The following is a 12,296-nucleotide window of genomic DNA, read 5'->3' on the forward strand; positions in this document are numbered from 1 at the left end:
ATACCATAACCTGCTCCCAATCAGTTTATGTGTACAGCATCAGTCACCATGATTATGCTGAACACAAAAGGCCCCTTTTTACTTGGCATTTAGCCAGGTACAAAAGAGCCAATTCCATGACACAGAAAACTCTGATTTTCAGCTCCCCGAAGCTTGCTAAGCCATGAATTGTGCTTCTCAAAAAAAACTCACATGAAACCTCAATACAGATGGCAAAACAGAAAAGATGAAATTAGGTACAAACTGGAAACTATTATCATTATCATTTTAGAATAATAATGAAATCCATGTAACGATCAAGAACTTAAAAACTTCGAATACTAGAATAATATTCCCAAAACAGAAACCCAAACTCAAATATACTCACAAAACCCTCAAAATTCAGATACATAAAAGCTCTGGGTCCATGTCATCTGTGATGACGAATTTCCTGCTATAATATTGCATGAAATGAAATCACTTTTTTGTGTGCACACAGGTTCTGTTTACATTTATTGCTCCTCCACTTCCCTGTACACTTGACTGAAATAAATTACATCATGCCCTAGATCAAGTATTTAAAGATCTAGATGGGGATTTTAAAGGGGAGTCTACATAATGCTGGATGTCTCAGTAAGTAAGTGTTATAAAATGTTACAAGCCATTTTCAATATATATATATATATCTATTGGCCAGTTGCGATTACACAGTGTAATGGTTCAGTTCCACAGGCAGTGTTGCCAACTCCTCAGTAAGGAAACCATCTATTGGCTGTCCTAAAAGTAGCGAAAAGTCGCTAAATAACGTCATCACCTAATTTGCATAATTGGTCATGCTAATGTATTTGTAACCTACGTTGTAGGAGAGAAAAATAACATCGTGGAAGAGACATAAAGTGAGCTAAAAACGTCCTAAATGCATTTAGAATTTATTTAAAACTACAAATTAAATTTCTTTTAGCAATTATTGTTTTATTTTTAATGTCACAATTCCAACCCTGCTCCAAAAGTGACCCGAAATAGTCACTCTGGTGGAGTTACTTTGTGTGTGTGTGTGTGTGTGTGTGTGTGTGTGTGTGTGTGTGTGTGTTTATAAGTAGTTTTAAACCTTGTGACCCACAAAACAACATAACTGTCACGGACCCAGCTCTGGAGGACTCGGGGTCCGTGAGCAGTTTTGACTGTTGATGTTATTGTTGTTATTATTTTTATTTTGGTGATGTGTGTGTTTTTCTGCACTGTGCTGTGTTAGTCTGTGTCCCACTCATATGTATAGGCAGGGTATGGGTGTGTATGTCTGCGGGTGTGGCTGGAGGATGGAGCTCAGCCACCTGCAGGCCTGAGGGGTGTGGCCCTGCGGAAGGACTGGCCACACCTGAAGTTCATGCCACACCTGTTGGTGATCAGGGCTCGTCGGGGGAGCTACTTAGGAGAGAGTTGGAGCTCCCACCGGCGCGGGATCATTGAGTTATCTTACCAAGTCAGTGTGTGTTAGCTTAGGTCTGTGCTGTGCGTATATGCCCGCCGAGGGTTAGTGTTGACGGCTGCGTCTCTGGTTTCCCTGCAGGAGGAGGAGTGGTCCGGAGAGGCAGCACGCACGGGGGTGCGGAAACACAACAGCGGGGAGCACGAGCACAGATATCGGAGGGAAGCACGCACACGGGGTTCGAGGGAGCAACGGGGAGTTATTGTATTTACAGCCTTTTCACTGTAAATAAAGAGCACTGTTTGCATCGCAGAGTCTGCGTTTTGGGTCCTCCTTTCCCCACATCCCCACGGTCTGCCAGCCAGACCATGACAATAACAGTAAAAGAAGAACTGACTACGTTACAGTCAGTACGGGAGTATCGGCTTTGCTCATGCGCGATTCATTTGCAGTTTGGACGCATAGATGGGAACATCTCCTGCCCTGATAGCAGCTGGGGGAGGGTTGCTGATAATTGGTGCCCACTGCAGCACCTGCTGCTTGTTGAGAGTAAGAGCGATATGCGCTTTCACGTCAAAAAGTCGTCATAAATGAGTCTCCAATAACACCAGAAAAAGACGCCAGATTTGTCGCTAGTCGCTTTTTAGAAAAAAAGTCGCAACACTGTTCACAGAAAGGGCATCTAGCATTAAACTGTGCTGTAGTGATGCCCTGTGACGAGGAAAGCGCTGAAAGTAGCTTTGGTAGTCAAATTTCCATTTAAAATATGGGTCAGATGTTGTTACAACTAACAACATGAAAATAATATTTTTGCTACCTTACCTACTAGTGTGTTAATAAGAATGGCAATAGCATATTTGCATTTGTAGAATAGACCACAATGTACACGTCATCTATCAATGAAGGCTTTTTATTCCAAACAATAATAATAAAAAGAAAACATTTCTTTAAATATGAATATAAAGCAAGGCAAGATGGAAATGTAACAAACGAAAAATCCAAAACAAAATGCATGCCAAAGAATTTTGCAGAAAAATAAAATAGTAAATATGCTATATTATGCTAAGTAACAGTTTGCAAAACATTCCCCATTTTGTCAGATTCTTTTTTTCTTTTCCTTTTTGAGATATTTTTAGTCTAAATTTTTCAGGCATCCAATGGGCCAGAGTCAAAAATGCAGAGATAAAGCCATTGGTTCATCATTGCATGTGGTTAAAAGTCGAATTTCCTTAAAACATTTTAGCAGGGGATGAAAAATTAATCACAAGTAAGCAGGATGTTTCTGGCTTGCTTTGTTTGTTTAGCAACCAGTGCAGGCAGCAAATGCGCAGATCTCACAGATGTCCAAGGGTACAGCAGCTAAAATGAAGACAAGAAATGGAAGCAGATAAGGTACACTGCTGAGTCATCTATATTTAATATTTATGACCTAAGATGTTATGATTCAGGCAAACTGAATTTATAAATGCCTTACATAATCTGACAAGGGAAGCAGATGCTCCTCTCTGCCTGCAGAGTGGCAGAAACTCCTGTGGGAGCATGGGGTCAGCACAGAGGGACATGGTGTTAGCCTTCAGTCTTGGGTTTTGTTGTCCTGTCATACCGTTACTCTCCGACATCTCTTGAAGCCGCTTGACAGCTTCCATTGAGAAAGACAGTCCGTTCTCCTGAAAGAGAAGCAATTGCAGTTACAAAGGCACTGCAACTTCATCTAAAGCTTCAGAGTCTACACAGTTTCAGTATGATTTGTAATCCATGAAAGTCCAGAACAAAAGTTAGTTTAATTTCCCAAAATTTGAGCTTCACTCTCTCTACTAATGAGCAGAAAATTGCCATTGTTCAAGCCTGCAATCTCATCATGAACACATCAGTCATGCAATGATGCTAAGGAAGGCACTTACTTCAACTTGCACAGCCTCAGAGGTCCAGCCCAGAGCCAGGACGACGAGAGCGGTGATGGCAAATGTGGCTTTCATGGTGACAGTAGACAGCAGTTTGTCTTGCAGTCTTTTTGCGTCTTATTGTAGATGTGCTCAGCAGGTGCTCAGTTTGATGTTTCTGATTTCCCTGTGCCTACAAGCCTCCTTTTATACAATTCTACCCAGCAGCCCCATTATCATGTGACCAGATATGCTGCAAATGAGAGCAACGTTTTTCTCACGGGTTAATAATTAGTGAGATTAGAGTTAGTGTTTTACAAGGCTGTAAAGAGAAATTCATAAATCCTACTTTGAGCTCATCGTCTCTCTGATTAGATTTATGGATCTCTGGCTCATGTGTGCTGCATCTTGGGTTGGTTAAAGAATTATCTTGAATTCCTCGGACGATAGTGACTCACAGACCCATTGTTAGAAATTGATCCAAATAATGGGCTTTGTTTAATGTGGAAAAATGTCAGACAAACAGTTTTTATATTTAAATAGGCCTCCCCCCACATAACGCGTTGTTTATTACAGAAAAGGTTTATTTATGTCAGTGTCAGTACTTTTCTTTCATATCTTTGATTTTCTTATCAACAAAAACACACCCAAAAGCACTTAACTGGACTACAGCTATAAGCAAATAGTGTTCTCTCCTATGTGAGGTGTGTACAGAGATCTTATTAGCCCCTGGCTGAGAATACTCACTGAATACTAGTGCAAAAAAATTGACTGCTTTTCCTGCTTCTGCTGCAGAAAACAGCTGAACAGAGTTCAGTTTTATTTATTTATTTATTTATTTGTCCTTGACAAGCCTGCCCTGACTTGAATTAATCATCATTAAAAGTGCATGGTCATGCTTTCTAAAAGGATTTTTTGACATGGTGCGATCAGGGTTGGTATAACATAAGTCGAAAAAGGCTTCAAGCGGTACATCTGACCCTCCATTAATAAAACAAAAAAGAGATGCAAGTAAAGTTAATTGACTTGCTTTGGAATGGCACCAAATGTGCAATCACGTACACGGCAGTGGGTGTGGCAGCCCAGAGACACAGCTGGCAGGATTTTAATGAGTTCATTAAAAACAATTTTTTTTACCCGTAGCATGAAGGATCAATCTACCCAGTGAACAGACCTGCTGTGGCGCAGTGCATCTCAAATATATTTTGGTCATCTTTAGTTTGAGTCTGAGCGATTTATCAGGTGATTTCAGCTAGAGCAGGAAAATGAAGTTATTTTATTTGTTTTTTAATTATCACTCACTTCCCTGAAGAAATCTAATCTAATAACAAATATATTATGTAGCTCATTTCTTTACTGTCCCTTATTACACCTGTAACGTGAACCTGCTGCATTTCTGGCTCTGTGTTAAATTTATATATATATATATATATACTGGTGCTATAATTGGACCTTAAGATGAAGCAACTTTTTGTCTTCTAGCTCTTTCATTGCTTACATGACCAAAATTATTCTCTAAATTGTTTGAGTCACAGCTGTAAGCTTTAATTTGCATTGGAAAAGACCATGGTGTACATGCATTTTGTCCATGACGAGCAGGTAAAAAATTAACAGTAACATTAACAATTTAACCTAATGAGCTCAGAAAGAAAGTTACTGGACTTCTTTAAGGTAATCTGTGAGTATTTCTTCTGGGTAATTTTTAAAATGCTTGTATTTGTTTTAATTGAATTGCCCAAATCACCAAAACATGCTTATCCTCTGCAGGATAAAAAAAAATCTTTACGGCCATTTAGCGAATTAAACTGTTTTTCTTCCAGCTGTTGGAAATTGTCTTAGAGAAGAAGAGAACAGCAGTGGCTGTTGCTAATTGTCCTGCTGTTTTTTTACATTACAGGGCATTTATCTGTTGGTGAAGCAGATACTGCTTACAACTGGGAACTGAATACTTTGACGTGGAGAATCTAGTCGGCTAAGTAGCTAAAGGGGGTTGCTTCAGCCGCCTTGGTGATAATGAAACAGGTGCACTAGAGGGGCAACAAATCAGGAATGGCATTAAAGCTCAAGGCCACTGACATATCTTCCTTCCATATTTTTCCTACTGAGTGTTTCTTTAATGTTTTGAGCACTGTACTTTATTTCTTCCTTACCGGAGGGGAAAGTCACCGTTTTGTCTTTACTCCTGTGAATTCAGTGGTCTTCAGGTTTCTTTATTACTGAATTGACTTTTACAACAGTCCGCTCTATTGTTTATGACATCTCGCCTTATTTGATTTATAGCCACACTCAGACTGGTGTTTTATCCACTTCTGTTTTCACAGCTTGGTGATTGCCTCCAGTCAAACTGCTGTCTTTGCACTTTATTGAAGTGAGTTTATCTTACTGCTGAGCAGTCACACACGTTTAATAGCAGAGGAGAATGAATACTCATTCATGCTAATTTATGGTGTTTTCGTGGGTAAATAATTTTTACCCACGAAAACACCCACTTCACACCACGGTTGACCAGCTCTTCAGCTTATGACAGTAGTCTTTTCCTTCTCTACATTAAAGTGCTGCAGTTTGACAAAAGCTGTTATAAGAAATAGTTTTCATTGAGGATGTCCTGCCCTTAACCCTCAAATGAAGGTACTTTGAGCCGCTCCCAAATTCCCTAGGGGTTCCCACAGCGGATGGATCTGTCTGCTTTGATTTGGCACAGGTTTTATCCTGGATACCTTTCCTGATACGCCTGTTCCATTTTTTCTGTAAGAGGCCTGTAAGGCAAATGTGATAACCTTGGTGGAGCCATGCTGTAACCCTTAACTGACCAAACTTATTTTATCAACTAACATTATTGTGTAAATTAATCTAATAGATTACATAATAAATTAAATTCAAAATCACATATTACACATTAATTATAAATTATATCGTGTTTCTAAATTAATATCTTTTTTTTTTTCAATAATACTTGAATTAAATTAATTAAAAAAGTTGAGGTGTCTATGAGGGAATTCTGTTTTTTCAACAGAACAGTAAAAATGAGAACAACATAGAGGAAGCCACCCAGGGCAGAATCAAACCCAGGCCCCTGCTGTAGCCTTTGGCATTGACCACCTGCTCAACCTGCTTCACTGACCTGTAACTGTACTGGCACGGAACCTATGAAACATTTTTAAGATAAAAAAAATGTTACAATGGCACATAAAAATATACCTAATGTGTATATTCAATGTTATCACTCACTTCCCATTGCTGGTAAATAAGTTTGCGTTTTATGTTTTTGTTTTTTTCTCAGGTGTGCCACATTTGGTGTCACTGACATGCTGGAAAATAAAGTTAGGAAAGAGTGAAAAGCAGCCTGGAGGCCAGTGTCACGGTGGTTTAGTTTTTATATATTTCAAACTCGACTGAACAATGTCTGAGTGCTGCTTGAAAGGAGACAGTCAGGGATTTTTGGCTGAAATGACAAAGGATCACAGGTGTTACTGATGGAGGCGACAGCTTCATCACGCCTCATGGCATGGTGTTAAAAGGCAGGCGAAGATTAGTCTGCCCATCTAGAATATAATTTTTCCATCACTGCTGATTGGAATTGGAGCTGAGGAATGTTTGTGAAAACTGGAGAGTCATTAAAGAAAAAGCCAGACATTAGTAGGTGTGTGTGTTTCTTTGTTTCTATGTGTGTGTGTGAAAAGGGTGTTAGGAAGGACGTTAAGATGTTATCTGTCTGAATGTGTCAACAATTGTGACATACAGGAAACCTGTACTATATGCCATTCACACAGTTTATGATGGCACTGACTCAAGCCAATTGAGTCACTGTATGATGTAAGCAGGGGTAATGATAACTGGGAATGTTGTGGTTCGGCACTATATATATAAAATCTAATTAAAATGTAAAATTATGCCTATGTCATCATTTAAAGGCTGAGTTAGTCAGTTTTTGCATTGCCTTTATCATACAGCCAGTGTAGAAGGGTGGTACTAGTACATGAGGCTAAGCCCGCACTGTTAATCAATAATCTTCACTTCAGACAGGAAAGGATTCTTTTCAGTCCAACGGGCTGCCACGTAAGGCTGTCTGGCAGAAATGTGTGGGCAGTACAGTGGGTTGTAAAAATATTGGGATAACTCGATACATGTTAATAATTTAATAGTGCTGAAGCATTATTATGGGCTGATTTGATGTGACAAAGTGTTGAGTAATAGGTTAGAGTTGGTGAATTTAACTGGGTCTGGCATTTTACTGCACAAAGTGACCTCTGTTAATCGCAAATAAAATAAACAGACCAGACTAAGAGGCCCAGTTAAGAACTGGTCAAAACCTTTTTTTGCATCACTATTTGTCCAAGCTTGTCAAAACAAACAGTTTTCTGTTTGCAAAAAGTGAATAATAGCCTCCAAGTCATGGGAAAGGGCAATTATTCACACTAATGGCAGCAGTTTAGGGTGGAGAGAGTAAATCATCAGCCTGAGAGTGAATAGAATCTCTTCAAGTAGAGTGACTTCTCAACATTTCACACTCAAGTGGGCCAATTAAACTATCCGTCAAACTTCTGCAGGCTGCTAAGATGTATTTGTGGACGTTAAGACTAAAAACACCCCAGCATGAAAGTAAACAAACAAATAAATACACAATAAAGGCTCTCATCAATGCAGGACAAGAACAGGGCCTAAGCACCAGAGCCATATTGATAGAAGTCTGCTCACTCTTTTCTACCAGTACCAACTTGCTTTTACCCGACTCGAGGCGCTTCTCTACTCGGTTTTAGACGTTTTTCATTATAATTGAGTGCCACTTAAAATGTACATTAAGTCAAGGTCATTACAGCAATACAGCTGAAAGTCCTGTGACATCATTTGTATGCGACACAATAACACAGCACAACAATGTACAACATTGTACCTGCTGCTTTGTCACACTCAGGGACTTTGCTGTAATTGATGCCCATTCTGTTCTGTGCCCTAGCAGGAGGTCCAGTTGTTGCTTTTCCTGCCATAAACTTTACCATTTTCTAACTTGGAACAAATATTTATGTGTCTAAACTACTACTGACTCTTTATGATTATGATTTATGTTTTTAGGGCTGTAAAACATTTTGAAATCATGTCATCCAAGCATATGGTCATTGAAGAAATTTTATTTTACAAGGAGATGTCGAGAAATCCAAACGTGCCACGGTTACTGCATTTCTTTACTGTTGGATAACGAACCTTTGCCCTTTTTACGCATTGTTGCAGCTAAATGCAATTTATTATCTCAAAATAACTCTGACTCATTTATCCTTTATCACAACAACATCAAGATAAAAGCATTCTGACTGTTTATCACTGTGACTTATCAGTGTGGGTGTGACTGAAGGTAAGACACTGCTAATTTGAAAAGTACTTTACTTTTGTGTTTGAAGAGGTTTGAGTACATTATAACAGTTACTGCACCCATACACAGTAATCATTTGCTCTCTGTTGTTAAGTAGTTAATAGTAAACTGGTAACATACTAAACTGAACGCTTGATAATATTTTTATTTTTTTCAGTTTCCATGTTGTTGTTTAAGCTAAAAAACAACATGTTTATTATAGGATACTCTCACAGTAAAGGTTCAAAATATTAGCTCAGAAAGTATTCAGACTTTTAACTTTGTTATATTGTAATAGGGTCTATAATGTATCCATGATCAGTAATCTATAATGGCAAAGTGGACTTTGACTTCATGGCTTCATCTGGTTCTGACATACAGGACGCGTGAAAATATCGTTTTCTACCAGTGGAGTCCAATCAAGAAATAACAACATTGCAGTCATATTGAATAATAGTAAACTAAACTGACAACTAAAATTTAATCTACTATGCAATACTTTCTGGTGTAATTGACTATAATAGATTGTATGTTAATCTTGTGATAACAATAACTGAAATGTTCAATTTAACAATTCACAATAACAGTTACCTCAGTTGGCATTTTATACTCTAAAGAGCCAACAATTTTAGAGAGAAACCCCAGCAATCGGGGAGCGCGGTGGCGTGGTGCATAAAGTAGCACTGTTGCCTCACAGCAAGAAGGCCCTGAGTTCACCTCCGCTGTCTGTCTGGTGCCTTTCTGTGTAGAGTTTGCATGTTCTCGCTGTGTTTGTGTGGGTTCTCTCTGGGTCCTCTGTCTTCCTCCCACAGTCCAAAGACATGCAGTTAGTGGGGTTAGGTGAATTAGTAATTCTAAATTCCCCATAGGTGTGAATGTGAGTGAGAATGGTTGTCTGTCTCTCTGTGCTAGTAGTGCGACAGATTGGCGACCTGTCCAGGGTGTACCCCTCTTCTCGTCCTATAGTAGCTAGGATACTGTAGGCTCCAGCCCTCCTGCAACCCTCATAAGGATAAGTGGAAGAGAATGGATGGCTGAATGAAAACCCAGGCAAAAATACAGCCTCATATATCTTGTACTTGGTGACAGGGGGAAGGCGACAGTCTTCTGCTGCTTAAAAAAAGAAGAAGAAGAAGACTATAGGAAGCTAGCTGTTTTCCTTTGTTTCCAGTCTACATACCGAGGTAAAGTGCCCATCAGCTGGGTGTGGTGTGACTGGATTCCAACAAACTAAGTTTCAAATACTATACATGTTCAGAACAACATGGGATTTATTACTAATTAGGTAGGTAGGTGGCTAGATATCTAAGACAGGAATCAAACACACAAATACTGCAGGTTTAAGAAGATAAGATAAACCTTTATTAGTCCCACATGTGGGCAATGTTTTAAAAGTAGTAGTGTTTTGATCAGAAAGTACAAGTTAAGAGCAGTAAAAATTAAGAACAAAAATAATAGAATAGAATAAGATAAAAGAAGAATAACATACTATACAAAGTAGAATGAAATACTTGTTATATTGAGAAGATTGCACTTGGTACTAATGCACGTTAGGAAGACAGGGCGAAAGTTGTGTATGTGATATGTGTGTTTGTCTGTCTGCACGTGTGTGGTCATCTGCAGAGACTTATCCTTAAGCTGTGACATCAGTGCAATGCAAAAAAATGACCTTTAATGGCCACATGGTAGTCTTTGCACACTTATTTGTTTTTTATAGCAATAACTGTAACTGTACAATAACATATTTCAGTGTTTTGTTTTAGGTTTTAGGAGGTTTTAGGTGAAGGAGGATACCTACTTGGCCTTTCTGTCTGTAATTCAATATTTACTTCCCATTTATTGTGGAAAGAAAAGCGAAAAAAAACCCCACCTAGATCTCTTCCTTTATTTAGACAATGTAAAGTTTTATAGACATTTCAGTCTTACCATTGAAAAAATGGGTTTAATATATAAACTCAATGAACCTGGATACACATAATCAATCAAGATACAGGATATAATCTAGGAGTCGTGATTCAGGTGAAAGCGGTCTTTCTTATCTGAGCCTTTGGGTTTTAAAAGTGGACTCTTTCTGACGCATCTAAAGTTGTAAACTGAATGAAGAATAACCATCAAACATTATTATGTCACAGCATAGCCAATAAAAAGATAACGAACTACACCCTGAAATGCCAAAACACTTGAAAAACCAATGGATCATATTTCATCTGGTGGCCTAACAATAGAAATGCAATTGTAGAAATGTCAAGTGAATACAAACAAAATGATTCCGTGACTGGCCTGACAGAAGCAGAGCCGGTCATATTACTGATCTGTAAAAAACAAATATTCATTCTAGTTTTTAATGTTATACAGTTTGCAGCAGTGAAAGCGACTATGTCTAACGAATGCTGCAGAGCTACATAGTTAAATGTAATTCAAAGGGCTGCATCAGATTAATTTCGAAAACAGCTTGAATGTACAATATTCACTATACACTTATTAGTTACACCTGTACTTAATACCTAGTACCTGGTCGGACCCCCTTTTCCTTTTAGACCTGTCTTGAGTCTTTGTGGCAACAAGGTCGTCAAACCATTCCTCAAAGATTTTGGCCCATATCAACATGATAGCATCACACAGTAGCTGCAGATTTGTCAGCTTCACATGTGTAATGTGAATTTCATGTTCCACCACATCCCAGTGATGCTATATTGGATATGTCATGTTCACGAAACCAGTTTGAGATATTGTGAGCTTTGTGGCATGGCATGATATCCATGCCATCCAATTATTCATTGCACTAACATTAGCATTATGTCATTTGTCATAATTACTTGTACTGATAGTTGTGTTATTTTATTTTATCTGCACTCATTTTTTCCTCTTGCTGCATTGAGCATGTTTACGACAAAAGAGATTCCCTCGGGATAAATAAAGCTTTTCTTATCTTATCTTATCCTGCTGGAAGCAGTCATCAGTTGATGGGTGCAATGTGATCATGAAACGATGGACAGCAATAACATTCCGGTAGGCTGTGGAATTTAAATGATGCTCAATAATAAGGGACTTAATGTGTGTAAAGAAAATACAGATCACAACAGTTCACTACAAAAAGCCTGAACTTACAAGGCAGGATGAATCACTGGTTGCGAACTGTACCATCTGAAAGCCATACCAGAAACCAAGATTCATTAGACCAGGAAACATTTGTCTAGTCGTCTGTTCTCCAATTTTGGTGAGCCAGTGCAAATTATAGCCTCGGTTTCCTGTTCTTACTTGACAGGCGTGGCACCCTTTGTGGACCTCTGCTGCTCTAGCACATCTATTTCCTCAACATGGCATTTTTGTCCAGATAACTCTCGCTATTTTTTTTCTAATTTATTTTTTGTTTTGGCATTATTTTTGACCTCACAGGCTTATAAGGTCAATAAGCCAAGGGGGTTCCATTTCAGTGCAACACCATCAGGAGTAGAATGACTCATAAAAAACAGTCTGAAAACCCAGACAGACTCCATTCATTAACTATGAGCTGAATCAGTCACACTCATTAAATTGAAACTCTTTTTATTACACAATGTGAAGCAGGCGCTGTGTAATTGTAATTAAACTGACAAAATCTCTCATTGTAGCGATTAGTACATTCAGTGCTACTGCAGATTTACTTTATTTTGTGCTTTTGCAATAT

At 38.7% G+C, this 12,296-nt stretch overlaps 1 protein-coding gene and 1 long non-coding RNA gene across 2 annotated transcripts; one reads left to right on the forward strand and one right to left on the reverse strand.

Annotated features, from left to right (window-relative positions):
• Positions 1-1,325: 1,325 nt before the first annotated feature.
• LOC145428783 (uncharacterized) lies at positions 1,326-1,717 on the forward strand. The gene is made up of 2 exons (XR_013909106.1): positions 1,326-1,459; positions 1,547-1,717. It is a non-coding gene; the product is annotated as an uncharacterized LOC145428783 (long non-coding RNA).
• Positions 1,718-2,299: 582 nt separating this feature from the next.
• Positions 2,300-3,538, reverse strand: LOC113021648 (guanylin). The gene is made up of 3 exons (XM_026166349.2): positions 3,307-3,538; positions 2,880-3,072; positions 2,300-2,764 (listed from the first exon to the last, which is right to left on the reverse strand). The coding sequence occupies exons 1-3, from the start codon at positions 3,379-3,381 to the stop codon at positions 2,706-2,708; spliced, it is 327 nt and encodes a 108-aa protein (XP_026022134.1). The 5' UTR covers positions 3,382-3,538; the 3' UTR covers positions 2,300-2,705.
• Between the last annotated feature and the right edge of the window lie 8,758 nt (positions 3,539-12,296).

The sequence above is a fragment of the Astatotilapia calliptera genome, chromosome 5 (genome assembly GCF_964374335.1).
Source record: "Astatotilapia calliptera chromosome 5, fAstCal68.1, whole genome shotgun sequence".
NCBI lineage: Eukaryota > Metazoa > Chordata > Actinopteri > Cichliformes > Cichlidae > Astatotilapia > Astatotilapia calliptera.

What these genes read in the sequence shown, in the direction of transcription:
- LOC113021648 (XM_026166349.2), bottom strand. Translation starts at nt 3,381, where the DNA reads ATGAAAGCCACATTTGCCATCACCGCTCTCGTCGTCCTGGCTCTGGGC. An exon ending in CTGAGGCTGTGCAAGTTGAA is followed by an intron (nt 3,073 to 3,306) that starts GTAAGTGCCTTC and finishes CTTCTCTTTCAG; the next exon opens with GAGAACGGACTGTCTTTCTC. An exon ending in TGCTTCCCTTGTCAGATTAT is followed by an intron (nt 2,765 to 2,879) that starts GTAAGGCATTTA and finishes TCTTCATTTTAG; the next exon opens with CTGCTGTACCCTTGGACATC.